At 40.7% G+C, this 25,333-nt stretch overlaps 1 protein-coding gene and 1 long non-coding RNA gene across 4 annotated transcripts in view; one reads left to right on the top strand and one right to left on the bottom strand.

The window, feature by feature from the left end:
• The first annotated feature begins 2,230 nt into the window (after positions 1-2,230).
• LOC114133308 (cholinesterase-like) overlaps positions 2,231-25,333 on the top strand; it is a 53,988-nt gene continuing 30,885 nt past the window's right edge. The window contains exons 1-5 of one of the 3 annotated variants that reach the window (XM_027999099.1): positions 2,231-2,361; positions 11,316-11,593; positions 20,902-21,136; positions 21,757-21,889; positions 21,992-22,143. In XM_027999099.1, the coding sequence (XP_027854900.1) occupies positions 11,323-11,593; positions 20,902-21,136; positions 21,757-21,889; positions 21,992-22,143 (791 nt within the window). In that variant the 5' untranslated portion in view covers positions 2,231-2,361; positions 11,316-11,322. Of the gene's footprint in view, positions 2,380-3,649; positions 3,785-11,315; positions 11,594-20,901; positions 21,137-21,756; positions 21,890-21,991; positions 22,144-25,333 lie in introns of those variants that run through there. The other 2 variants (XM_027999100.1, XM_027999098.1) reach the window with 2 other exon arrangements.
• LOC114133309 (uncharacterized) lies at positions 9,621-23,716 on the bottom strand. The gene is made up of 3 exons (XR_003593156.1): positions 23,705-23,716; positions 14,501-14,507; positions 9,621-9,722 (listed from the first exon to the last, which is right to left on the bottom strand). It is a non-coding gene; the product is annotated as an uncharacterized LOC114133309 (long non-coding RNA).

The following is a 25,333-nucleotide window of genomic DNA, read 5'->3' as shown; positions in this document are numbered from 1 at the left end:
AACTGAGAATATTTATGCTTATACAATTCCAACATTTTGTATTTTCACTATGCTTTCACTGTGAAGGATAAAGAAACCAGAATGTTTAAGACCATTCTGATTGCTAGGCCAGTGCACATGTTGAGAAGGGCTGAGTTAAGAATTCAAAGAATTTCCTCCTCATAACTTAGTAATAGTTAATGAGCAGGCTTGTTTATCACCACATTTTTCTCCAAAATTGAGAACAAATATTTTGTAGACAGATTTATCACTGACGCATAAGGACATATTTTACATTTGAAATTATGGTTTGAAATATTTACAGTTTGAAATCAGATAGATGTGAAGTACATGTAAGAGTGACAGACAGAAAGAGCATGACATAAACCAATATTCTTCTCTCTGACACCATGATTGGATATTTGCTATCGCTTTGCTCCAAGCTTTTACTCGAGAAATGAATTAAATGTTTTTTTTTTTTCCCCTGTCTTTTTTTAAAACTTCTGAGCTCATCCTTCATAACAGCATATTGATGTTAAAGGGGCATGGGTGAAATTAACTTGTATGTTTGGGGTTACATTTCACAACACAGCCTATTCTGATGATGCCAGAATGAGAGACACTCTCTCAAAGGCCCCCATCAAATTCCTGTCATTTCTTCCTTTAACCACCTAATCCCTGATGGTGTGCAGTTAGGATGGAGATGAGGCGGTTCCACATCTCAAACAAATTGCTTCCTTCATATCTCTCTAGTTTTGTATGTCTGTCTCTTTCCTACCTCCATCTGTGCAATTGTCCAACCGTACTGCTCCTACATGACAGAACTCCCATGGACCCATGCATACAGATTGATGTCCACTTTAAGGTTCACTTGCAGGCTGAAAGATATAAAAAAATAAACAAAAATGAATAAAGCTGAACAAGTTGAGTCAACAGAACTGATTCTAGTCTATCCGGTGAAGATAACATACCAATCTGACTGATTCCTGTGTTACTAGCTTAATCTTATTTAACATTAGATGATTTAGTTTATTTTTAATCAAAATTATTTGACTTTGAAAACATATATATAACAGCAGTACTGTCATAGTATCTCTCCAAAACTATAATCTCAGAAATGAAATTTTTCCATAACTGAAAAGAAGGGGCATCACACAAAATATATAATCATTATGAAGTTTCTAGCAGCATCCATAGAGAGATTAACAGTCAACGTCACATTGTGTGTGCATTCGGAAATCAGGCAAGAATATATTATTGTAACTATTTAAAATATTTACAATTAAGCTAATACAATAATTTACAACTTGCCACCAGTGTAGATCACCTCTCTTTGTCCGGTGCAACTCCCACATGCAGCTTTTTGCCGTCTGCAGTTTTTCTTTTCAGAGATTTTCTTTTCAGCACATCGTCTCTAGCACTGCCTCCCTTCAAACCTGCTGCATTTTTAATTTTTGATGGCTTAGTTTGTCACCTGCCTTGATAGATGCTGCTACATCCTCGTTTTCCCTCTAATTGTGACCAAACTAATGGCACCGGAATAGGGTTTTCCTTAAACCCTATTTGTTTTTATTTTAAAAAACACAGCATTTATGTCTAGCTTGCATAGGACAAATACAATACTATAATTTCTTCCTACTTTGGCCACACTTAGAGGGAAAATGAAGATGTAGCTGCATCTATTGAAAATGCAGAGGGTTGAACGTCATGCAGACGTCATCCAGACAAAGTGAGGTGATCTGCTCTGGCTGCCAGTTGTAAACTACTTTAATTAGTGTATTTGCAAATAGTTTAAATAGTTAGAATAACATATTCTTGCCTGCATTCTGAAGGCAACATTCACAGTAGAGTGGCAAAGTGACGCTGACTCATAAACCCTCTGATTTTGATTTTTCCATACAAAATGCCTGACTTTACTTTCATATAAACAATGAAATCTAGTGCATGTAGTTGATTTTAATTTTTTATCTGGCATCTGTTATGTTTCCTTGAACAGTTTAGGGTACGCCTATGAGTTATACAAAACATTTGTTAAATTTTTTTACAGAAAATTATTCTTAGATAATGAGATTTTAATCTGGTCAGTTTTGCCTATTTTGTATCGGGTGGCATTTGTAAAGTTACACAATAAAAAAATCAACACCAATATTTTGGTTTACTAAGGCTATAGAGACAAATAGCCCTAGGCTAAATATTTAGCCTGCTAACTAAATATTTAATTTGAAATCCAAATATTATTTTTTGCTTTCCACAAACAGAATAGTTAATACAGCAGTTACAGCAGTTGAGACTGCAGTTACAACAGTTAGTATGCCACTTTGTTTCTCACTGAGCAACAAGAAGCATTGTGTCGTACTGGAGGTCCCTCCGAAGAATCAAAAGGTGTGTCAATTCTAAAAGGTACTTACTTTAAATGTGTATTTTGTTAATATGTTTATTTGACATAAACTTAAAGTAGCATATGAATGGAAGCATTGAAAAATGATTAGTTACACACATTTTATATGTGTCTCAGCTCTTATAGTGGTGATATGTCGTGCTTTTGAAGGAATTAAATCTCATAAAACCATCAGTTAAATGTCATCCTTGTTCGGGGTGTCAGGCTACAAATAACATGGTGAAATTATGACTGATTTTTTTTTTTCCTATGACAAGCTATACAGGCCAAAATATTGCTGTTAAAATGTTACTGAGTGACTTTATGAAAAGGCCTCCAAAATGTTGAGCTCCTTTCAAAATGATGTTTTAGGCCCTCGTCACTTTAAATCCAAATAACCTGCTGTTGGTCAACCATTCCCAGCCCCTCCCCTGACTTTTACATAAACACTTTTAGACAAACACGGGAAAATAGCTGCAGATGTGCAACAATGCGTTTTAGCCTGTTGCGATTCCTAGGAAAGGTTAGGATAGCTCTATGAGCTATACAAAACATGTTCTTTACATTTATTGAACTGAATCATTCTTAGATAATGTGATTTTAGTCTGGTGAGTTCTGCCTATTGTGTATGGTGTGCCTTGGTAAAGATAAACAATAGAAATTAATAGCAATATTTTGTTTTATTTAGCCTGTCAGAACAAAAAATCATTTTATTTTGTTATACCATATCTGCTTATAAGCATGTTAATTTGAATATTAGCTAAGTATTTAGCTAATATGCAAAATATTTAGGTTTCTAAATTGGCAAGCAACCTAGATACCTGGAAAGCTACAGATTTAGGTGTGAGCTAAATATTTAGGTTCGAAAATAAATATTTAGTTTGAAAATTAAATGTTTAGCTTGGACAATAAATATCTAGTTTGGAACAAAATATTTAGTTAGAAATACAGATATTCATTTTGGAGTTAAACACCTAGTTGGAAAGTAAACCTTAGTTTAAAGGCTAAATATTTAGCTTCCTAACTAAATATTTAATTTGAAATGTAAATATTTATTTTGTAAAGTAAATCATGTGGGTTAAAAGATTGGAATGCTAACATTTACAAATATATGAATAAGATAAATGATTAGTTTTTATTACAGCAAATTTAAATATGTTTTATTGTGCCAGTAATTTTGTTGCTTATGTAGTGAAGTCCTTGACTTCTGTTTTGAGCTGTATATATTTCTTTTTAAATTTGCGCTCTGTCTAGTGCTGTAGTATAACAGTTACTTGGTTTTCCTCAAATAGAGCAGTTGGTATAGGAGTTATGACAGTTACAGCAGTTGTTACAGCAGTTAGTGCAGCACTTTGTATTTCACCTTGTATTTCACCTTGCAACAAGAAACATTGTTTCATACTGGCAGCCCATGCCAATACTGAAAAGGTTTGTTAATTGTACATTGTATTTTCTTTTAATGTGTATTTTGTCTGTTGATAGGTTAATTTGGCATAAACGTAAAGTAGCATCTGAATTTAAGCATTGTAAAATGATTAGCTACTCACATCTTATATGTGCTTCAGCTCTTACAGTGGTGATATGTGGATTTTAATGCTATGATGAATGGAATGTGCTTTTAAAGGGATTAGATCTCATTAAATCGTAAGTAAAGCTATATCCAAACAACATGGTGAAATTATGACTTTGAAAAAAACAGACTTTTTTTCTATTAACTAAAATATTACTGTAATTTATTTATTTATTTTTATCTTGTAACTTTACAAGTGGTACACCATAGTTTTGAGCTCCTTTCAGATTGAACTGCTTTGGGCACTCTTGTCACTTTAAATTGAAACTGACACCCAAATCAACTTTTATTTTTGCTGATAAACTATCTAAATATGTTATTCAGGGTTCTATCTTTATGTTTCTGAGTGAAGTTTGACATTGTGGTGCAATTTGTTGAGTCCAGCGTTATTTTGCCCGAAACCGTCTCATTTGCTGGCCTCGTTCTGTCAAACGGTTCTCTGGCAGTTGAATATTCTCCTGTGTTTACAAACAAATAATCCTGTAGTTGTCATGTGACGCCACACTTCCGGAAACTTTGTAACTGACAGTCTTTCTGGAAGGCAGCTGCTACGGAGTTGCTATGACAACAAGAAACAATCCGCAGGCTCAAAACCAGCTCTCATCTCTTCCTGTCTAATTTGAAAACAGCATAAGTACACTACAAATATTACTTGACCACTATTTTTGAGTACTCTTCCACCTCTCTGTAATACTAAGATAAATATCAGTGGTATTTACTGTAGTACTTACTGCCGAACTAGCAAAATTAGCTTAGCTAATGTAGCTTTTATCTGCAAGCTAAAACGGACATAGCCTACAGTATGTGTACGTTACTACATGTACTTACTCTGCCAGTCACCAGAACCTTGCAAATTATGTGAAGATGTCGCACGTAATTTACCAATCCGTTTAAACACAGATTGTATGCGTCCATGAGTTCCAGGCCATAAAGCTCCCCCATGCTATGCACCCTTCCTGTTTACTAAGCAATGAACTATGTCATATAGATCGGAGGCAGCTTGTCCACACTGACTGACCTGTTATCTGTCTCATAAGGGTTGATCAATACAACAGCTATTTTGTTGATTTTTCTTGCACTTTGGTCGACACTCATATGGTTCATCTATGCTTTGTGCCGTATAGGTTGTAGCGCTTGGTACAACTTCGTCACAGCCTGGTTCGGTCAACCTCCCCCGCCCACACACACACACACACACACACACACACACACACGCCCACGCACACACCAATGTTGTCGCCATAAAAGCATCCACCAATGCAGAGAAAGAGTTGCTAAATTTACAATAAATGTTTTGAAAAATTTATAAATATAGAGACAAAGTGGGTAAGCGGGCAACGTGCTTCTTTAGTCCTGATCACAACATACCATAAGCAAACATGGCCGACGATGTGGCAATAGCGATAGTTTGTGGACTTATGTTAAGCGATAAAAGACTTAAAAAGAAAAAGCCTTTGGAATGCATTTTATTATAGCAAGGATGGAGTTGGAATTTGTGCTATAATTTGCTTCTGTTTTGTTGGATTGATGTGAGAATGAATTGGGTGTATTTGTCCCGTCAGTTGTACATTAGCAAATTAAAGTGAACAAGAATGGGCGTGCCGTGGTGGCATAGTGGTTAGCGACCCGTATTTGGAGACCTTGAGTCCTCGTTGCGGACCGACGACATTTGCCGCATGTCTTCCCTCCTCTCCTTCCCCGTTTCCTGTCAGCCTACTATCATATAAAGGACAAAAGAGCCCCTGGAGGGGTAAAAGTAAACAAGAATGATTATAATTTATCTATCTTTTATTGTTATTAATATTTAGAATAAGTGACCAAAAATGCTTCTATTAATAGTTGCTCTTTGCTGCATTGACTGCAGCTATTGAAGTGATATTAAGGGTGGGACAGCCGGGTAGGCACTCGGCTAAGGGTGTAAACGCCTACCTCATTCCATTAAGGCTGTGCCCCGACTCAAATATATACACACACACACACACACACATATATATATTATTGTGGAAGAAGATCATTTAATGCTAGCTTTGGACAAAAAGTTTTGGCTCTTTCCTCTTTTCTCTCCCGAGTCCTTGGCGAGTGGCGGCGTCCTGCTAAAACGAAACTAACACAGCGTGTTGACGTCACAGATCACAGAGTTTAATTCATCAACAAAGCTGCAGAGATACAGAGATATGCATTAACTCATAAAAATAAAATAAAGACACACCAGGGGAAGACAAACGAACACAGAACACATAGACAGACAACGGCGCCCACGTGGAGAGGGAAAAAAGATGGAAAAACTCTCTCCCTCTTTTTCTTTACACTCCGTTTTAAACAAAAGGGGTGTTTCCGTATTTTAATCTATGCAACGAAGGCGTTCCGTTGTTCAACCAATCAGAGACCTGTTTTCGGCCAGAAGGGGAAAAACACTTAATCTCAGTAAGAGGGCGAACCACTTCGTGCTCATCTCTGTCTGGCACGAGGAGAGGCGCCAAGAAGTCTCTTGCCCCCTATCGGAATGTAAATTTATTACTCTGTCTTCAGCGGGGGAGGAAAAAGCCCTGCTTGTTTAAATGTCTGCTATTGTCAGCTCTCCCATGCTCAACATAAAACTGTTCCAATAAAAGTGTTGGCTATACCTTTACACATGTTGTAAGTATTTTAGCACTTAAATAATCATTTTCCTTTACAATCCCCCTGTTGAGGTCTGAAAACAACAGACCTCAATAAAAATCTATCAAGCCGCGCAATACACAACCAAAACACAGAACAAACAAAAAACCCAAAATATGAAACAAAAAATAAAACAGGGACATATACAAAAAATTAATAAGAAATGCTCTGCAACTTAAAAGACAACATACATCACAAAATTACAATCTGTCAAAATGAAAAACACACAAAAGTACAATCTGTTGCTCGTCTTTTTCTGTTTTTTTTTTTTTTTATGTCCATCGATAGTCTCTGAAAAACAAAATACGCAGTCTTCATCAGGAAATGTTCAAAAATATGCGCGCAAAAACGAAAGTCCTTTTTCAGAGTTCGCAACGAACGAAAACACGCAATAAAAAGTTAATGATGATCCTCTTGCAGCCTGAACCTCCTCGGATGGAAACCTCAGGTTTCCAGCCGAGCGGCCGTTGCTCACTGAAAATTGGATTATTATGCCAATATAACAGTGAGTTTCAAAAAGAAGGTGAAATCTCTTCCTGAGAAACTAGATCCTGTCACGTGACCCGACACCAGTTTATAAAACAGACATTTTGTTTCAACATGAGTTTCATTAGCATCAGAAACACAATTACAACATTCTGTAATATCATCATAATCAAACAATGGCCTCACTTAAAAATAAATTTGTGCTTTGTCATTTTCCATCAGGAGAATTACTTCTTACGCTTTTTATCAAATAACGCAGACTTTGAAGGAGATCACATCCAGACGGCACCAGAACACAGCTGCAAACTGAAATGAGAAAGCAGATGTAAGAGTCTCCAAAAGCATCATTCATTTGTGTATACCACACAAATATCTTCAATTCACTCGTGTCCGAGTGAATCCTCCCCGCTCGTGGCTCTGTGGCTGTTATCTTTGAAAAAATGTGAAACCGCTCCTCCAAGCAGCTGCACACCCCCTCTAAGACAACAGCATTTGCCGTAAATTCCAGAGTCAGACTTAGAGCTCGGAACTTCAGTCCAGTCTATATGTAGAAAACCGTGAGCAGATCTCATACCTGTCTCGTTCTGCACATTCGACGTAGGATGTGATCCATTCAACCTACGTTTCAATTATTTCATATCATACCTCCAACTGGTGGAAAACGCCAAAACCTTGTAATCACTTGCTTCAAAAGACATGTGTCCAAAGTAATGTTTTGCCAGAATGTTAAACAAATGCAGATCTTTTCTTAAACCAATCTTGTAAAAATAGGATTAAACAAACGAAATAAAACAATAACAAAAGCTTAAGATCGTAGTCGTAAAGCTTACATTCACCATCAAAAAATGAATATCAATATGAATTAAACAGTCCAGTATCAATTACTTTTATAGAACCAACGAGATCTTACTGGTTGTTATTGTCTAAAACATTTTACATACGTTCTTCAAACAAAATTCAAAAGAGACAAACCTGGAGAAATTATAATGTCAATGTATCAGTGAACAAATCCAGACATTTTCAAAATATACCAATTTTACCTATGTCTTTTGCCTGTCGAATTTAAAGTTTTATTCAAAATCGTTTTAAATGGATATAAATCAAAACAAAAATCAAATTTAGAAAAATCATTATAATCCCTCATCTCAGGCCCCCTGAGTGCTTCTACTGATTAGTGATACTTAATCAAAAAACAGATTCTTCAAAACATTTATTAAGACGTTTTACTCCATTAAATTAATGCTCTGAAAATGGCCAGCGCAATAATATTTTTTAATTTCTATAATTATTTTTTTCCCAAGTTAATTAACCAAAATATGCTTCATTCTCACTATAAAGTTTTCTATTGGTTTCAAAATACTTTAGCCCATTGTCAGAACATTTTCAACGGAGAACAACTCAAATCCATTTAAAATAAGCACATATATCACCAGACCATATTTTCCTTTCACTTTTATGTATAGCACAGATCAGACATGTTTTTCAAAAGTTTTGTTTAAGTACTATAAATTTCAGTAATCTCTAATTAAGTAAAATAAACCCATAAAAATAAACCCATAACATATTTTCCCCCTGTTGATGATGCATTAGCTATTAAATGCAACATCATTCCCAGTACCTGAAATAAAAATGTTGATGAAACAGGGTTAACATGTTAGCTGAGAACCCCACCGATATGCAATGCTGCCTTTTTCTAAAAAGTAAAGTTTGCAAAACAAACAGAATATGTCATTTAAGCATGTGTTAAACCTTCAAGAATACGATGTTCCCAAAATACTTCACATTACAGTTTTAAAGCTCATTATGTCATCGTATTCTTATGACTTACAAATAATTCAGTAAAAAACGTCTCAAGAAGTTTACTAATTAATACACTGTGCTGGTCTCGCCTACACCAGCCAGAGAGACGTTGAAGAAAATTCAAAACACAGTTAACAAAGAAAAATCCAAAAAATAAGAAATTGGGCCCAAACTGAGATCAACATAACAAAACACAATTCAGGTATGTAATAGAACGACTCAAGGCACAAACGGACTTACCAAGACACGAGGGAAACCTAGATAATGGCTGATCATACCATTAACACACACCAAAGGGTAAGTAAACACACAAACTTAACAAATACAGGTCAATATATCACTAAATTTACAAATGAAAGAAATTAAACTAAAGACCAAAGTTCCCTGTCCCCTGATGAACGGGTCCAGGGGAAACTAGTAACTCCAAAGAAAAAAAAATTAATTTGTTATACTTAACAAAATAGACAGAGAACTGACTCGAATAGCTAAATAAAAAGTCAGACTAAGGAAAACAAATTTAAAAAACAAAAATCTAAACTATTCCCTAAACAATATAAAATAATATGAAAAGAAAACAGAAAATCATTATAAAAGGTTTCACTAAATGTAGGAAACCAAACTGCATCAAAATCCGGCGTCATGTGATGATAGTGACTCTCTACAACTTTCCACAATCTATAATGTCAAAGAAAACCCCAAGATTTAAACAGCCAATCTCTATGCACAGACCTGTCTAACTCAAAACAAAAATACAAACCAAAGCTTCCCGCAAGCTATTTTAAAGTGTACCTCACACTATTTTCAAAGCTTCCCGCAAGCTATTTTAAAGTGTACCTCACACTATTTTCAAAGCTTCCCGCAAGCTATTCCAAGAATTTACCACAAATTCTATCCATTACAGCCTTCCCCAGACTTGTCTATTCCAAAAACAAAACACATCAAAGCTTCCCGCAAGCTACATCAAGAATTTACCGCAAATTCTTCCCGTCGGTCTACCGCAGACCTTTCTGATTGTCCAATTATTAGTCCATCGGAGATGAGCCGAAATCTCCCAGCTGATGCAAACTCAAACTAACTTTTAATACACAATTTCCTTTCTATTTGGAAGTCCAAGACTAAACATTCCGGGGAAAAGAATACTACTAAGAAAAACCCGACCTTTACAACAATAGGGTAGCAAATCCTATGTTTGGAACCGTCACGAACCTCTTGTTTCACGTGTATTTCAATCCAATTATCATAAAGACTCTTTTAAAAACACAATCTCTGCATCCCTGCAGCTCCGACAACTCCGCGTGGCTGCACACAGCCACAACAATCAAGCACCCCTCCCCTTTCCGAGCACATGGCGCTGTAGACAACAAAGGAGTAATTAAAACATGTCTTACCGCACGAGCCGAACGGATCGATCGGGGAGAGACCGCCACCCGCCAAGATTCCAGAACCGGACGGAGCCCCCAATTATTGTGGAAGAAGATCATTTAATGCTAGCTTTGGACAAAAAGTTTTGGCTCTTTCCTCTTTTCTCTCCCGAGTCCTTGGCGAGTGGCGGCGTCCTGCTAAAACGAAACTAACACAGCATGTTGACGTCACAGATCACAGAGTTTAATTCATCAACAAAGCTGCAGAGATACAGAGATATGCATTAACTCATAAAAATAAAATAAAGACACACCAGGGGAAGACAAACGAACACAGAACACATAGACAGACAACGGCGCCCACGTGGAGAGGGAAAAAAGATGGAAAAACTCTCTCCCTCTTTTTCTTTACACTCCGTTTTAAACAAAAGGGGTGTTTCCGTATTTTAATCTATGCAACGAAGGCGTTCCGTTGTTCAACCAATCAGAGACCTGTTTTCGGCCAGAAGGGGAAAAACACTTAATCTCAGTAAGAGGGCGAACCACTTCGTGCTCATCTCTGTCTGGCACGAGGAGAGGCGCCAAGAAGTCTCTTGCCCCCTATCGGAATGTAAATTTATTACTCTGTCTTCAGCGGGGGAGGAAAAAGCCCTGCTTGTTTAAATGTCTGCTATTGTCAGCTCTCCCATGCTCAACATAAAACTGTTCCAATAAAAGTGTTGGCTATACCTTTACACATGTTGTAAGTATTTTAGCACTTAAATAATCATTTTCCTTTACAATATATATATATATATATATATATATATATATATATATAAAGTACATTTCACATGACAAACGTAGACTTAATGTGCCAGGAAGAATATATAAAATATAAATAAATAAATAAACAACTAGATAAAGAGAGATGTGATTATTTAAAACGACACACAAAATAAGATCCCATAAAATCAGACAATGAAAGAAGTGAAGATAGTTGAGCATAAGATACTGCTCAGCTTGATAAAATCAAGTAATTTATTAAAAGTATTAAGTTTTGAGAGAATAATAATGGGTATCTGTTCCTTTGCTTTCTCCTTAGATTTCCCATGGCAGACTTTCAGCCTTTGCTTCTTCTCATCCTGACTGAATTAGTTGCCTCTCATCCTATAATCATCACCAAATATGGACGAGTTCGAGGGAGGTTGATGACTGTGCTAGATGGTCAGGTTCAAGTATTTCTTGGTATTCCGTATGCAAGACCGCCTACTGGAAGTTATAGATTCCTTCCTCCGACCCCTAAACCTAAATGGGAACATGTGTTGGATGCTGCTGCATTACCAAATTCCTGCTACCAGGTGCGAGATACCACCTTTCCAGGTATGATTCAAGAATACACAAATTAAGTTATTTTAAAATAAGTTTAATTTCATCTTGCACCTGCCCTCGTCAAAGTGTTCAGTGACATTCATATAAACGCAGACTGTGAAAGAACCACAGTCCTGGTTCTATTGGACCTCAGTGAAGCATTTGACTCTGTTGACCATGACATACTACTGAAACGACTGGAAAGTTGGGTGGGAATCACCGGTCCACTACTCAACTGGTTCTAATCTTACATAGAGTTCTCATCAAAGCAGACAGAAGTCCGGTGTGGGATATCCCAGGGTTCATTCCTAGGATCTCTCTTATTTAATATCTATATGCTCCCACTATCTCAGGTTATAACATGAAATGAGATTAGCTACCTAGGCAGATGATACACAGCTCTACATTATCAGGTCACCAGGTGACTCCAAACCCATCCAAACTTAACAGAGGCTTATAAATGCCAAATTTGTGGATGTGCCAAAACTTTATCCACCTAAACAGAAACACAACTGAAATTATTATTTTTGGCCCTTAAAATGTAGGATCTAGAGTCAATGCACGGCTTCTGTTATTACAAATAAAAAAACAGCAATCAGGCCTGAAATCTGGGTGTAGTGATGGACCCTGACCTGAACCTTCAGAGCCACATAAAGACAGTTACAAAGTCGGCTTGAAGAACCTTTCCAGGATTAGAAGACCGCTGTCTCAGCTAGTTCTAGAGAAACTCATCCATGTGTTTATCTTTAGTCATATTGATTACTGCAATAGTGTCTTTACAGGTCTGCATAAAAAAATCAGACACCTGCAGCTGATCCAGAATGCTGCTGCTAGCATTTTGACTAAAACCAGGAAGATAGAGAACACCACCCCATTTTTAAAGGGCAGCTCATAAAATAGACTGTAAAATACTGTTACTAGTTTATAAATCACCGAACAGTTTAGCACCACAATACATTAAAGATCTGCAGTTGCTGTATCAACCTTCCAGACCCTTCAGGTTTCCTGGTTCTGGTCTGCTCTGCATCCCCATAATTAGAACCAAACATAGAGAGTCAACATTCAGCTTCTATGCATCACAAATTTGGAACAAACTTTCAAAAAATTGCAAAACAGCTGGAACACTGAGTGCTTTTAAATCTAGACTTAAACCCCACCAGTTTAGAGTTGCTTTAGAAACATAATCAATTAAAAATTTAACAATGGCATTTAATATTTCAATTATTATGCTTCAAAAGCAACTCTAAACAGGTGAGTTTTCAGTCTAGATTTAAAGGCACTCAGTGTTTTACAATTTTCTGGAAGTTTGCTCCAGATGTGTGGTGCATAGAAGCTGAATGCTCCTTCTCCATATTTTGTTCTGGTCCTAGGGATGCAGAACAGACCAGAGCTAGAAGACCAGAGAGGTTCGAAAGGTTGATGCAATAGCAGATCTTTATGCATTTTGGTGCTAATTTATTCAGTGTTTTATAAACTAATAATAGTATTTTATAGGCTGTTCTCTGAGCTATAGGGAGCAAGTGTAAGGACTTTCGAACTGGGGTGAGGTGCTCCATCTTCCCAGTTTTAGTGAGAACTCAAGCAGAAGCGTTCTGGATCAGCTATAGCTGTCTGATTTATTTTTTTAGGCAAACGTGAAGACACTGTTGCAGTAATCAATGTGTCTAAAAATAAACGCATGGATGAGTTTCTCTAGATCTTGCTGAGACATTAGTCCTCTAATCCTGGAAATATTCTTCAGGTGATAGAAGGCCCGCTTTGTAACTGTCCTTATGTGGTTCTGAAGGTTCAGGTCAGAATTCATCACCACATTCAGATGTCGGGCCTAATCTTTGCTTTCCAGCTGTTATAGCTGAATTTGTGCATTGACTCTAGATTGTTCCTCTTTAGGCCCAAAGATATTAACTTCCGTTTTGTTTCTGTTCAGCTGGAGAAGGTTTTGGCACAACCACGTGTTTATTATTTCTAAGCATATGTTCAGTGCTTGGATGGGTTCTAAGTCACCTGGTGACAAAATAATGTAGAGCTGTGTATTATTTGCCTTGTTATGGTAGATAATCTTATTTCCTGTTATAACCTGAGCCAGTGGGAGCATATAGAGGGATTTTTCATTTGTAAACACAGGGGATGCATGCACATGACTGCAACAAGAGCTGGGCCAGCCTTTAAACACTCACAGGTCACCGTGGTTACCCGCATTTATCTTGCTGTTTTAACATTAGCTAGCATGTTGTCATCGTCATGGTCAGCAGTGCCAAATGCTGCACTGAGGTCCAACAGAACCAGCACTGTGGTTCGTCCACAGTCTATGTGTACGTCATTGAATACTTTAACCAGGGCAGTCTCACTACTGTGGTGATCACGGAAATCAGATTGAAAGACATTAAGGCAGTTGTTTACTTTTAGGAAGCTATTTAGCTGCAGAAACACAGCTTTCTCCATAATTTTGTAGATAAATGGAAGGTTGGAGGTTGACCTGTAATTCTGCAGTATTGATTTGTCCAGATAGTTCTATTTATCTGCGGTTTGATCACTGCTGTTTTAAAAGTCTGAGGGGAAACACCTGTTGAGAGGGATCCATCCATCCATCCATCCATCTTCCTCCGCTTATCCGAGGTCGGGTCGCGGGGGTAGCAGCTTCAGAAGGGAGGCCCAGACTTCCCTCTCCCCGGCCACTTCTTCCAGCTCTTCCGGGGGAATCCCGAGGCGTTCCCAGGCCAGCCGAGAGACATAGTCTCTCCAGCGTGTCCTGGGTCTTCCCCGGGGCCTCCTCCCGGTGGGACGTGCCCGGAACACCTTACCAGGGAGGCGTCCAGGAGGCATCCTGACCAGATGCCCAAGCCACCTCAACTGGCTCCTCTCGATGTGAAGGAGCAGCGGCTCTACTCTGAGTCCCTCCCGGATGACTGAGCTTCTCACCCTATCTCTAAGGGAGAGCCCAGCCACCCTACGGAGAAAACCCATTTCGGCCGCTTGTATCCGCGATCTCGTTCTTTCGGTCATGACCCAAAGCTCATGACCATAGATGAGGGTGGGAACGTAGATCGACCGGTAAATCGAGAGCTTCGTTTTTTGGCTCAGCTCTCTCTTCACCACGACGGACCGGTACAGCGCCCGCTTGACAGCAGACGCTGCGCCAATCCGCCTGTCGATCTCCCGCTCCCTTCCTCCCCCATTCGTGAACAAGATCCCGAGATACTTAAACTCCTCCACTTGGGGCAGGACACCCCCCCTGACCCGGAGAAGGCACTCTACCCTTTTCCGGCTCAAGACCATGGCCTCGGATTTGGAGGCACTTATCCCCATCCTGGCCGCTTCACACTCGGCTGCGAACCGCTCCAGCGAGAGCTGCAGATCACGATCCGATGAAGCCAAAAGGACCACATCGTCTGCGAAAAGCAGAGATGAGATCCTAAGGCCACCAAATCGGATCCCCTCAACACCTTGGCTGCGCCTAGAAATTCTGTCCATAAAAGTGATGAACAGAATCGGTGACAAAGGGCAGCCCTGGCGGAGTCCAACTCCCACCGGAAACGAGCCCGACTTACTGCCGGCAATGCGGACCAGACTCTGACACCGGTCATACAGGGACCTGACAGCCCGTATCAAAGGGCCCGGTACCCCATACTCCCGGAGAACCCCCCACAGGGCTCCCCGAGGGACACGGTCGAACGCCTTCTCCAAGTCCACAAAACACATGTAGACTGGTTGGGCGAACTCCCGTGCACCCTCCAGGACCCTGCCGAGGGTGTAGAGCTGGTCCAGTGTTCCACGACCAGGACGAAAACCACACTGCTCTTCCTGAATCCGAGGTTCGACTATCCGATGGACCCTCCTCTCCAGGACCCCTGAATAGACCTTGCCAGGGAGGCTTAAGAGTGTGACCCCTCTATAATTGGAGCACACCCTCCGGTCCCCCTTTTTGAACAGGGGGACCACCACCCCAGTCTGCCAATCCAGGGGAACTGCCCCCGATGTCCATGCGATATTGCAGAGTCGCGTCAACCAACACAACCCTACAACATCCAGAGCCTTAAGGAACTCCGGGCGGATCTCATCCACCCCCGGGGCCTTGCCACCGAGGAGCTTTTTAACCACCTCGGCAACCTCGCCCCCAGAGATTGGAGAGCCCAACCCAGAGTCCCCAGGCTCCGCTTCCTCAGTGGAAGGCATGTTGGTGGGATTGAGGAGGTCTTCGAAGTACTCTGCCCACCGACCCACAACGTCCCGAGTAGAGGTCAGCAGCACACCATCCCCACTATAAACAGTGTTTGTGCTGCACCGCTTCCCCCCCCTGAGACGCCGGATGGCGGACCAGAATCGCCTCGAAGCCGTGCGGAAGTCTTTCTCCATGGCCTCTCCAAACTCCTCCCACGCCCGAGTTTTTGCCTCAGCAACCGCCCGAGCCGCATGCCGCTTCGCCCGCCGGTACCCATCAGCTGCTTCCGGAGTCCCACAGGCCAAAAAGGCCCGATAGGACTCCTTCTTCAGCCTGACGGCATCCCTCACCGAAGGTGTCCACCAACGGGTTCGAGGGTTGCCGCCGCGACAGGCACCGACAACCTTGCGGCCACAGCTCCGATTGGCCGCCTCGACAATGGAGGCACGGAACACGGTCCACTCAGACTCCATGTCCCCCACCTCCCCCGGGACGTGTTCGAAGTTTTGCCGGAGATGGGAGTTAAAGCTCCGTCTCACAGGGGATTCCGCCAGACGTTCCCAGCAGACCCTCACAACACGTTTGGGCCTGCCAGGTCTGACCGGCTTTCGCCCCCACCACCGGAGCCAACTCACCACCAGGTAGTGGTCAGTGGACAGCTCCGCACCTCTTTTCACCCGAGTGTCCAAGACATACGGCCGCAGATCCGATGAAACGATGACAAAGTCGATCATCGAACTGCGGCCTAGGGTGTCCTGGTGCCAAGTGCACATATGGACACCCTTATGCTTGAACATGGTGTTCGTTATGGACAATCCATGGCGAGCACAGAAGTCCAGCAACAGAACACCGCTCGAGTTCAGGTCGGGCGGGCCGTTCCTCCCAACCACGCCCCTCCAGGTCTCACTGTCGTTGCCCACGTGAGCGTTGAAGTCCCCCAGCAGAACAAGGGAGTCCCCAGGAGGAGCACTCTCCAGTACCCCCTCTAAGGACTCCAAAAAGCGTGGGTAATCTGAACTGTCGTTCGTCCCGTAAGCACAAACGACAGTCAGAACCCGTCCCCCCACCCGTAGGCGGAGGGATGCTACCCTCTCGTTCACCGGGGTGAACCCCAACGTACAGGCGCCGAGATGGGGAGCAACAAGTATGCCCACTCCTGCCCGACGTCTCTCTCCCTGGGCAACTCCAGAGTGGAAGTATGTCCAGCCCCTCTCAAGGAGACTGGTTCCAGAACCAGAGCCATGCGTCGAGGTGAGACCGACTATTTCTAGCCGGAACCTCTCGACCTCACGCACTAGCTCCGGCTCCTTCCCCACCAGAGAGGTGACATTCCACGTCCCAAGAGCCAGTTTCTGCAACCGAGGATCGGACCGCCAGGGTCCCCTCCCTTGGCCGCCACCCATCACACAGTGCACCCGACCCCTATGGCCCCTCCCACGGGTGGTGGGCCCATGGGAGGGGGGGCCCATGTTTCCTCTTCGGGCTGAGCCCGGCCGGGCTCCATGGGTAAAAGCCCGGCCACCAGACGCTCGCCATCGTGCCCCCCCTCCAGGCCTGGCTCCAGAGTGGGGCCCCGGTGACCCGCGTCCGGGCGAGGGAACACCAAGTCCAATGTTTTTACTCATCATTGGGGTCTTCAGGCTGCACTTTGTCTGGTCCCTCACCTAGGACCTGTCTGCCTTGGGTGACCCTACCAGGGGCATGAAGCCCCAGACAGCATAGCTCCTAGGATCATTGGGGCACTCAAACCCCTCCACCACGATAAGGTGGCAGCCCATGGAGGAGAGGGATGAATTCATTAATTGAATCAGATCAGATGCAAAGACATTAAGGAATTTCTTTTAGAAAGTTGTGGGTTTGATATCCAGACAACAGGAGGAGGAGCTTAATTGAGTCATAATTTCTTCTAAGCATTTATAGTTAGGTAGTTGAAATTGAGTAATTTTTTTCTGCATTTATTATGCTTGGTCATAGCATCAGCAATGTATTTTGAGTGGATGTGCAGGTTACTCTAATTTCTGCAATGTTTCTCTGCAAAGTGGTTGGCATATTCATTGCAGGCCCTTTTAGATTGGAGTTGAGGTAGTAAAGTCACAGGTAGTACAGTCACAGCTTTATTTGCAACAGTTGACAGGCTTGTCAACTGTTGCAAATAAAGCTGGAGCAATTGTTAATGTTTTGTTTACAATTTTCTTTGTGTGGTTTAGTATTAAGTGATAGTTAAGCAGTCTTATCAGTCGACATCACCCTGATAGACATGTACTCTACTGTGCATGTCGTCTTCAGAATGCAGGCAAGATTATTCTAACTATTTAATGGAATTACATTTAGGCTAATAAAATAAATTACAACTTGCGAGTTAAATGCAGTGGTTCAACCCACTGCATTTTTAATTTCTAACGACTTAGTTTATCACCTGCCTTGATGGATGCTGCTACATTCTCATTTTCTCTCTGATTGTGACCCAAGTAGGAAGAAACTATTGTATTTTATTTGTCCTTTGCATAATAAATATGATTTCTTTTTTCAAATAAAAACATACCTTTTAGGAAATCCCTATTCCGGGGCCCTTATTGCTCATCATATATATGCTTGTCTTATTTGGAGGGCCTCAACATGTGATTGCTGATGATCCTACTGTCAACAAATTGATTTAATGAAGGTATTGAGTAATGTCCGACGTTTGGGCCACTCATTTATCGATTCACCTACATTTAAAGCTTATACCCATAAGCTTTAAATGTATTAAAGCTTATCCATAAGCTTTAATACCCATAAACCTATGGGGTCTCATTTGCATCTCATTTGCATCCAAATGAGATGCCTTTGGATGCATCTCATGTCAACGTCAATGTGGTAGCATAATCTATTTTATTATGCTGTGATAAACAGTTGTAGTACACTGACAACATGCTGGCAATCTTACAACAGCACAATACATGCAGGTAACCATGGCAACCAGTGAGCTTTAAAGGCCAGTCGACTGTTGCTGCAGTCAAGTTGCGCAAGCATCCACAGTGTTTACAAACAAATAGTCCTTCTATAGGAACTGCTTGATCTTTTTGTAAAGGCTGGACTAGGTAGTCTGTCCTACAGAAGGACAAGACTTTCTTATCAAGAGGAAGTAGGGTGACCTAATCTGTGGTGGTTTGTACAGCCTTGGTATAATTGACTAAGCAGAGTAACTGTCCAAACCTCCTAGTAGAAAAGTTTTGCATAAACAGAGGTTTCATTTTTTTTTTATTATTTCAACAAATCAGGCATTCCACTGTTCACTACTAAGATTTAACCTTGACAGCAGCAGCTGTAATTTGTTATATACATAAAATTCTTATCTACTGTTTAATGTAGAGTGTATAATATGCTGATACTGGAGGTCACTACAGCAGGGACTGTGTTTTTTTATTGGTATGCTTAATTTTTCCATCTGTGAACATTAAGCTTATGTGCCTTACCAGAAAGCTCCAGTTTTATCTCATCTGTCCAAAGGTTATTCTCCAAGAAGCTTTGTGGCTAGTCAATAAGCCTTCTCCTACATCGCAGTCTCATATTTTTATGTTTTGTTTTCTTCCTTAGTCGTCTCCCATGAATTTCACTTTGCTCAAATGACTGATGGTGGGTTCTGACCCAGGCGTAACTTGACCTTTAAGTTTACCTTCAATTTCTTTGGATGTTGAGTTCTGGACTCTTTGGTTACCATTCATGTTATCCTTTCTGTAGCGAACGTAGTCACATGGGCATTTTTTGTGCATATTTTGGGGGGTACTGTTTGATTGGTGGCGTCATCTGACCACCTCAGTAATTAGGTCGTCACTTGGTCACGTGATGCTTTCGATAGAGGACTTTAAGTTTCGTTTTATACTCAGTTGGTGTGCGCAAGCGGCAATAGGAAAGACAAAGAACTGAAATAGGGAAGAAATGGACTTCTAGCAACTCCTAACCTTCTGGTTGGAGGGGCATACGGTATGGACAATTGAGTGGAATATTCTTGTGTTTGTATATGTGTAATAAGTTTCATTTGAATAATTCATATAAGGGAACATGACGGTTTCACTGATGTATATTTGTCACCGTGTATTTCATTGCAGTGTTCACGGTGGTCTTGGACGTTTATGCGGCAAAAAATTCATTTAATAAAACGTTTGAAACCATCAGTCGAAGTGTTGCACCTTCATCAACCAGCGAGAAAACGTTGGGAGCAGCTATACTTTCCTTCAGTTTGTCATCAGTTTCCATCTGCGGCCACAGCCAGAGAAGTTTACTAAAGTCCTGTGTACCTTAAACGTCTAAATAAATTATGTGCAGCTGTAGTCGCAGGAGTATCACTGACTGACTACAAGCTTTAAGATACCTTTAATACTAATTAGAAGACACACTTTTATTGAACATATCCCTATCTGGTCGAACTTTTTTCATTCTTTTCTAAAAGTGCCATCATTTTTGTCCAGGACTGTTCATTAGTTTATTATTTAAAATGATTTAGTTGAACCTCATTTGAAAAGCATTGTCTGATCTTTGTTGGTTAATTTTCCATAGATGTTTGAAAATTAACCAAACACCTTCCCCTTCTGTTATGGACAGAAGATGTCACTTGTGTGTGAGCTAAAGGTAGAAATATTTCTAATTTCAACTGGTTTGTATTTACTAAGGTAAATACAAACACAAACAATGTACTCATGTTCATGAGGAAAGTACTAAAATTAGTATCCTAATGAACTTTATAAAGCTATCATTATAATTTTTAGCCTTCTACTGAGTGATGAACAGCCCAACACTAAACTAAAAACTTTGGTGCTGAAAATAAGTGAAAAAGCAGCTGATGTCCAATGAAAAGCTTTAAAAGACATTAAAATAATTTACAGGAATTATTTGTAACTGTGAAAACTTGTAAAAAGCTCTTTTCCACCACATGTCTTGTTCCTAGCTTGTCAATAATCAACAAATTATAGTGTGATCCATAACTTTGCACATCATAGACGTTAGACTTTAAATAGACTTTAACCTTAAGATTAGAATAGTTAAGAGCTAGTTCAGCATATCTAATCTGTGAAATGCTTGTGATAAAGGCTAAGGATTCAATGGACTCAAAGGTTTTATAATCTTGCAACTACTCTGGCTGTAATCAAACTTTATTGTTAATAACAATGTGATATTTTTGCAGGGTTTGAAGGTGCAGAGATGTGGAATCCAAACACCCCTATGAGTGAGGACTGTCTGTACTTGAATGTTTGGGCCCCTGTGTTCAAGACACCCACACCCCAACGCGCAGATCATGTTCCCGTATTAGTTTGGATATATGGAGGTTCCTTTGTGTCAGGAACATCCACCCTGGATGTCTACCAAGGCCATTTCCTGTGTAAATCTCAGAAGGTTGTTGTGGTATCTATGAATTACAGGTGAGAAAACATTTCAATTGAAATCACGAGTGTACCCAATCCTAGTTCTTGCGACACGGCTTTCTGTGTGTTTGGCTGTTTCTGCTCAAAAGCATTTCATCAAGTTTTCATTGTTTTCAAAGAAAAATAATTCTGTCAACAGAATCAAGTTTTTACAACTCTTTTCTGACTCATTTGTTCAGACATGAGAGTCATCTGGAACATGGAATTTAAAAGTGAGAACAAAAGACCAGGATTGGAGAAATGCTGTTACAAATTCTACAATAGGCATCTCATACATCTGTTTGACTGAACTGGTTATCTCAAATACTAGGAGAGCAAGTTCAATATTCATCTTAATATAAACATGTTCATATTCACAACTTACAGCCAGTAGAAGGGAAATCACTAAAAATTCACAAGATGAACTAGTTTTACAATGTTTTACATATTTTGTCATAATTGTTCTTGTTATTACTATATTTTTTATAAAGCTTCCTTTACATCACTTTATCTGCAAAAATGATAACAATGGTCAGTTTTAACACAAGGTGGAAGTGACAGTAAAATATGTTGAGTACAGCACTGACATATGGTGAATGCTTTTAGTATTGTTTTTTTCTTGTGGTCATGATTTTTAGACTGGGACCACTTGGCTTTCTGGCTATTCATGGACACAAAGAAATCCAGGGAAATCAAGGTCTACTGGATCAGCGTTTGGCACTTAAATGGGTGGTTGATAACATCGCTGTATTTGGAGGTGATCCTAAAAAGGTAAAATAATATTGTCCTTATTTTTCCTAAAATCAGAGAGTAATACTGTATGGACCATGAATGAATTAATGTAAATGCACTGGCATTTACTTTTGCTCCCAGATAACACTATTTGGGGAGAGTGCTGGAGCAGCATCTGTGGGGTTCCACCTGGTCTCTCCAGGCAGCCAGGGCCTCTTTCAAAGGGCTGTGATGCAGAGCGGCTCCCCTAATGCAGCATGGGCCATAGCAAATAAAACTGAGATATATGACAGGTATGTGTGCTTAGTATTGAGCTAGTTGTTCCTGGATATTCTGTGTAGATCATTTAGTTTTTTTTTTTTTCTGAAGTATGATAATTATCCTGCGACAGACTGGCAACCTGTCCAGGGTGTACCCCACCTCTCATCCGAAACGTTAGCTGGAGAGAGGCACCAGCACTCTTCCCAAACCCACTAGGGATAAGAGTGTTAGAAAATGGATGTATGGATGATAATTAGCTTTCAAAATATCTTACAGCCATATAGTAAAAAATATTTGATACTGAAGGGTAATTTTGAACATGTTCTACAGCACTTCTGGCACCTTGTACTGAAGGCAACTTAGAAATGAAGCATAAAAAAATACATTCATTCCAAGCTTTCTTTTCCACTCATATGCAGTGCAATGGGTGTCCAAAAAACTAGCATTATTAGTACAAAAATACAGTGTCTTGAAATAGACAGAGCTTTCTTCTCTTTTGGCTTTTTAGTGGACTTAATGGATCACTAAACTATTTGTAATATCAAATATGATCTTAGGAAATATAAAAAACAGTTCTCAAATGTTGATTTCAATTAATAATCCAAATCAACCTAGCTTTAAGTGAAAAAGTAATAACTGTATAAACACCAAAAAATGGTTGTGCCACCTATAAGTGTAACAAGATTTCCATTAGCCATATTCGTTCCAAGAATCAGTGACATTTAAAATCCTGCCACACCATCTCAATCAGATTTAATGGTTTACTCCCAGTTATATTCTTCACCTTAAAGCAACTACAAATAATCAACAATTACAATGAACACATATCTAAAATTTGAGACTAAACTAAGATAAGTTGATCAAAGCCGTATGATGAAATGTTCACCCCTACCATATATGGAAGTTCAGAGTGAGGGAGGACAAGATGTGCTAGCTTCTGTTACTAGCAACAGAAGATAAATACATGAGCTGTTTTTTTTAATGATGAGCAACTGAAAAGTTAAAAATAATTAAAATACTGACATACATATAACTAAGACAAATACTATAGGCACATTTGCAGAAGTAAAAACATGTTACTTTTGTAACAAACAGGACAAGCAACGAGGGAGAAAATGAGGTGAGGTACATAAAGCCATAACTTTTTCTTATCAGGAAAAGATTGCATGGCCATGCTCTAAACAGACTGACTAACATTATTATCAAGTGAAATAATTGCTTCTTTTAGTTATCTTTCAACACCCAAGGACAGCATTCTTTCACCATCAATTACTGTTAGATTTGTAGTCTTAAATAAAAACTTAAATGAAAATAATCAGTATTGGTATCAGCAATACTGCATCTGTTGGATCGACTCCAAAAAAAATGCATTATCACACATAGAGGTAAACCACTCAAACTTTTGATCTGCCGTGGAAGATCAAAAGTTTACAGCACCAACACAAACTTTTTCATTCGACAATACCAAACTACAAATCTCCAAAGCTCACCTACTTGCACTGAAATATGATTCCATTCAGTGTCAGTTAACTTGAAGAGGATCAAACCCAATTTTCATCTTATATTGTTTAAAGCTAAATGATAAAATTAAACCAGTTTATTTCCAAAAATAGTGTGACTCACATTAAAAAAAAAATTATGCGAGACCTCATTTGGATGTAAATGACACAATCCAGGCACTGACGGATGCAGGGACTGAGCAGTGAATACAGAACAGGTCGTTTAATAAGGGATTGGCTTTTTCACAGTCAGACAGGCCAGTGTCAGAGCCAGGGAATCCAAATCAGGGTCAGGCAGTTCCTGATCTCAGGGTCAGACAGACATTGGGTCAAAGCCAGGATGTCCAAATACAGTGGAGTAGGTCAGGATCGGGGACAGGAAGGACAACTGAAAAGAAGGGAAGAGACAGACAGGTTAGTAACCAGGCAAATCGCTCAAGTAGCTACAGTGGGCCTGAATGTGTTACCGCTGAGGGTTTCACAATAATCTGATGCCATGCAGGAGGAAGATCTGTCCTTATATGGCAGCAACTGGACATCAGGGTGATGGTGATCAGGTGTGAGTGGTCACAGCTCAGCAGCAGCTGTGACAGGTCCCCCCTTCAAGGTGCCCCTCAGGACAGCCGAAGGCGTCCTTGACGACTGTTGAATTCATGGATGATCTGAGGGTCCAGGATAGCAGAACGTGCCACCCAGCTCTGCTCTTCAGGACTGTACCCTTCCCAGTCCACTAGGTACTGCAGACCACACCCATGACAGCGCACGCCCAGGAGACGGATGTGCAAATAAGGCCACCATCAACAATCCTAGGTGGAGGGGGAGGTAGAACAGGGGGACAGAGGTGACTAGAGACAACAGCTTTAATCTGGGACAAATGGAATGAGGGGTGGATCCTCATTGTTCAAGGAAGGTTAAGATGAACAGTCACTGGATTGATAATCTTGTGAATGGTAAATGGGCCAATAAAACGAGGTGAAAGTTTCTTACAGTCTGTCTTGAGACGTACATTTCTTGTGGACAACCAAATCTCTTGAAGAGGTTGGTAACTGGGAGCTGGGTCCTGTGACGATTGCGTTCAGCGATCCAGGAGAGAGCTGCACGGGTCCGTCGCCACAAACGATGACTCCGGCGAAAGTGATGCTGCACGGATGGTACTGAGAGTTCCTGTTCCTGAGAGGGAAATAGAGGCAGTTGATAATCCAAGGACACCTCAAATGGGGACTTACAGTACATGTGGCTGTACTGGTAAGGGAGTTGTGGGAATATTCTACCCAAGGTAGATGCTGAGACCAAGAGGCAGGGTTGTTAGTTATGATACAGCGCAGGGCTGTCTCCAATTCCTGGCTGACCCTCTCTGTCTGGCTGTTGGTCTGTGGGTGGAAGCCCAATGAAAGACTGACTGTGGCTCCTAAGGCTCGACAGAAGGCATGCCAGACTTTGGATGTGAACTGGGGCCCCCGGTCTGTAACAATGTTCAGGGGGATGCCATGTAACCAAACCACATGATGCACCAGAAGGTTGGCAGTTTCCATGGCAGTCGGCAACTTGGGTAATGCTACAAAATGGGCAGACTTAGAAAACCGGTCAACAATAGTTAAAATAACAGTTACCTTCGGATGGGGGGAGCCCTGTAACAAAGTCCATTGAAATGTGTGACCAGGGTCGTCCTGGGACAGGCAGAGGGCACAAGTGCCCGGAGGGTTGTTAATTGCTGGACTTTCCT

Source organism: Xiphophorus couchianus, chromosome 18 (assembly GCF_001444195.1).
Source record: "Xiphophorus couchianus chromosome 18, X_couchianus-1.0, whole genome shotgun sequence".
In the NCBI taxonomy this organism is placed as follows: Eukaryota; Metazoa; Chordata; class Actinopteri; order Cyprinodontiformes; family Poeciliidae; genus Xiphophorus; species Xiphophorus couchianus.
Note: the sequence above shows the minus strand (reverse complement) of the source record. Positions and strands in the feature narration are given on the sequence as shown.